The sequence below is a fragment of the Pundamilia nyererei genome, unplaced genomic scaffold, assembly GCF_000239375.1.
Source record: "Pundamilia nyererei isolate P.nyererei 1_Seehausen unplaced genomic scaffold, PunNye1.0 scaffold00099, whole genome shotgun sequence".
Lineage (NCBI taxonomy): Eukaryota > Metazoa > Chordata > Actinopteri > Cichliformes > Cichlidae > Pundamilia > Pundamilia nyererei.
In genome coordinates, this window is record NW_005187500.1 from 125,165 (window position 1) to 128,441 (window position 3,277).

Below are 3,277 nucleotides of genomic sequence, written 5' to 3' on the forward strand. Positions count from 1 at the left end.
GAGAGAGAGAGAGAGAGAGAGAGAGAGAGAGAGAGAATGACAGTAGTTAGTTTAAAGATATGACATAGGCATACACATTATGATATAGGAGGATGCTATAACTGTTGTATTTATTAATTGAAAGGGACACGTTTTTGTGGCAGTGTCATGGGTTTTCAAAGGCTTTCTGACAATGAATACATTTCACAGTAACTTCAAGGTCTTAAGCTCTGCTGTGTTTACAAACCTCCCAGCTGTCATAACTACAGTAAGTAACACCTATTCTTGTGCTGAGCTCTGGAAATCCAGATTAATCATTCAGGGTCAAAAAATGACCCTCGCCATACACAAAATGTGCAGCAGTATCACTGAGAACGGAATATCATCAACTATTCTCTCAAATTTATAATGTACAAAATCATGCTTTTTAGGTCATACCAACCTTTTGGTCCTTTGATTAGCTTGAGCTCAATGATTGTCTCTAGCATAGGCCTGCGGCGCCGCACATACAAATGGACAACAGAACCTGCAACCTTTAGGGCCTCTACTGCCTTACTGTGGGAAACTTCAGACACATCAGCATCATTCACCCGAAGGATGCAGTCATTTACTCTGGAAAAGGAAAAGTCATATCAATAGCTAATTCACATGAAGACAAACTTACAATACTAATCAGAATTTCATTAACTGATATAAAACTCAGTGGTGAGGAGAGTGTTTCCAAGGCAGGCGCACATCACGGACAAAATGCTAACCCCAAAGGCTTTGTTGCACACTGAAGCTCAAACTTTTATCTCATTACATGACTTTTTTATTGACTGCTATTCCCGAAAAAAACAGAAAACCTGTGAATACATTCCAGCATATTTACAGCACAATCACACGCACATAGAACAATTCTGTATAAATGTTAAGGTCTGACAAACAGGGACAGAGCTAGCAAGCAACTGAGTTTGAATTCCTATTGGGCATCGACCAAAACTTCCATATGGTGGCAGCCAAGGACACTAACCTCCTGAAGGTTGCTCACAGTGACCAGGTGGGGCCCAACCCTCGCTCACACAACCCTGTTACACCACTCCAGGACAACTTGGTGTAAACAGCAAACCGAGTTTATTTGGGTACCCCAGAACCATGGCTTTTACATACAGAACCCAAGCATGCTCTTCGCTTCTTCTTTTCCAGAACATTTCTTTTTTTCTTTTTTCCGTGCCTGCCCTCTACTGGTGGAAACGTGTAACAGCCAAAAACCCAACATAGCTGAATAGCCCAAATACCAACGAATTTATGCAATGTTTTAGACCTATTTTAGCTTTACACTTTACCAAGTGCTACACACACACACACACGTAGTAAGATTGTTATGATTATAGTAACGATTTCATTATATTATATTTTATGTCAGAAATAAAATGTTAACCATTAGAGAAAAAAATATATGACCGTCTCACAGACATTACATTATGTATCGCTACTTTCAGTACCACTGACATTTACACCCTTTTTCCAATTGATCTTCAGTAATTACTTCCTCCAAACCATCAACGTGTCTTTTAAACCCCATTCCTACAAGACTGCTCAAAGAACTCAACTAATTATAGGCCTGTCTCAATCTTCCTTTACACAAAAAAACCCTCTTCTGATATATATTAAAAAAACAAAGCCCTTTGGGGCAACTGTGGTTGTGATTTGGCCTATATATAAATTTGAACTGAATTAAATTTAATTTATTTGACGTGTTTCAGTGCAGTTTTAGAGCTCATCACAGTACTCGTAGCAGTTGTGAACATTACAAATGATCACGGTCGCTGACAGTGGACACATCTCTGTGCTTGTTCTGCATCAGGCCCCATCTTATCTTAATGACCTTGTAGTACCATATCACCCCATTAGAGCACTTTGCTCTCCCACTGCAGGCTTACTTGTGGTTCCTAGAGTATTGAAAAAGTAGAATGGGAGGCAGAGACTGACCATGTCTCGCACACTTAAAGAACTGTATGACTTATTGGGCATTAAATCTGTTTGGACCAGCATCTACCACCCTCAGACTGATGGGCTGGTGGAGTTGCTGAATAACAATAGTAATGGATTGCATTTATATAGCGCTTTTTGGGACCCCTCAAAGGGCTTTACAATACCACTATTCATTCACACGCTGGTGAAGGAAAGCTACAGTTGTAGCCACAGCTGCCCTGGGGCAGACTGACAGAGGCGAGGCTGCCATATTGCACCACCGGCCCCTCTGGCCATCACCAGTAGGCGGTAGGTGAAGCGTCTTGCCCAAGAACACAACGACCGAGACTGTCCGAGCCGGGGCTCGAGCTGGCAACCTTCTGATTACAAGACGAACACCCAACTCTTGAGCCACGATCGCCCCTAATAAGACTTTAAAGTCCATGATTCATAAGTTCATTCACAAGGATGATCGCTCAGTCCCAGTTGTTTGTTGTTTGCAGTGCGGGGGTGCCTCCACTGGATTTTCTCCCTTTGAGTTATTGTTTGGCAGGAAGCCGCGGGGGGTGTTGGACCTGAGGGTCCAAATCCAGCAAAAAATGAGATCCAGTATTTTCTGAACCTGAGAGCAAAGCTGCACACATTAGGGAGGTTATCATGAGGAAATTTGCTCCAAGCCCAGGAACTTCAGGAGCGCCTGTACAACAGAGGGACTAGGTTAATGTCCCTAGTCCATTTACCATTTGGGGCTGGTGGTGTCAACTTCCACCATTCCAGCATTGTGGTGACCATCTCAGACAGGCCAGAGACCAGATGCCGCTGGATTGCAGTAGCTGTTTGCAGATGTGTTCTCCCCCTGTCCAGCCTCATAGAGCACCATTTTGAAACGTTCCCTGGCTTGACTGTCCGTTCATGGCTCTACAGGTTACCTGAACATAACAGACATATTGTTCAGAATTGGCTGAAATGCTAAACCTGGGAGTAATAGAAGAGTCACACAGTGCGTGGTGTAGCCCCATAATTCTTGTGGTGAAGAGAGATGGGTCTATACGATTCTGTGTCAACTATTGTAAGGTGAAGTGCCACAGTTTGATGCTTATGCCAGCCTTCGGTTAACAAGCTTCTGGACTGGTTAGGCCAGGGCTGTCCATCTCCATCCCTTGAGGCCTGGAGTTGGACACCCCTGGGTTAGGGACTGCTTGTTTTTTCGTTACACTGGATTTAACAAAGGGCTACTGGCAGATTTTCTTCTTCTTCTCCAGAGTCCAAGGAGAAAATGGCCATTTCCACTCTGTAACAGCCATCGGACCAAAAAAGAGTTGAAGGTCTTGGGGCTGGCTGGTTT

At 43.5% G+C, this 3,277-nt stretch overlaps 1 protein-coding gene across 9 annotated transcripts in view; it reads right to left on the reverse strand.

Moving 5' to 3' along the window:
* LOC102212831 (disks large homolog 2-like) overlaps nucleotides 1–3,277 on the reverse strand; it is a 177,107-nt gene that overhangs the window by 62,929 nt on the left and 110,901 nt on the right. For all 9 annotated transcript variants that reach the window (XM_013912744.1, XM_013912743.1, XM_013912741.1 and 6 more), the window contains one exon: nucleotides 422–591. In XM_013912744.1, coding sequence (XP_013768198.1) covers nucleotides 422–591 — 170 coding nt within the window. The remainder of the gene's footprint in view (nucleotides 1–421; nucleotides 592–3,277) is intronic.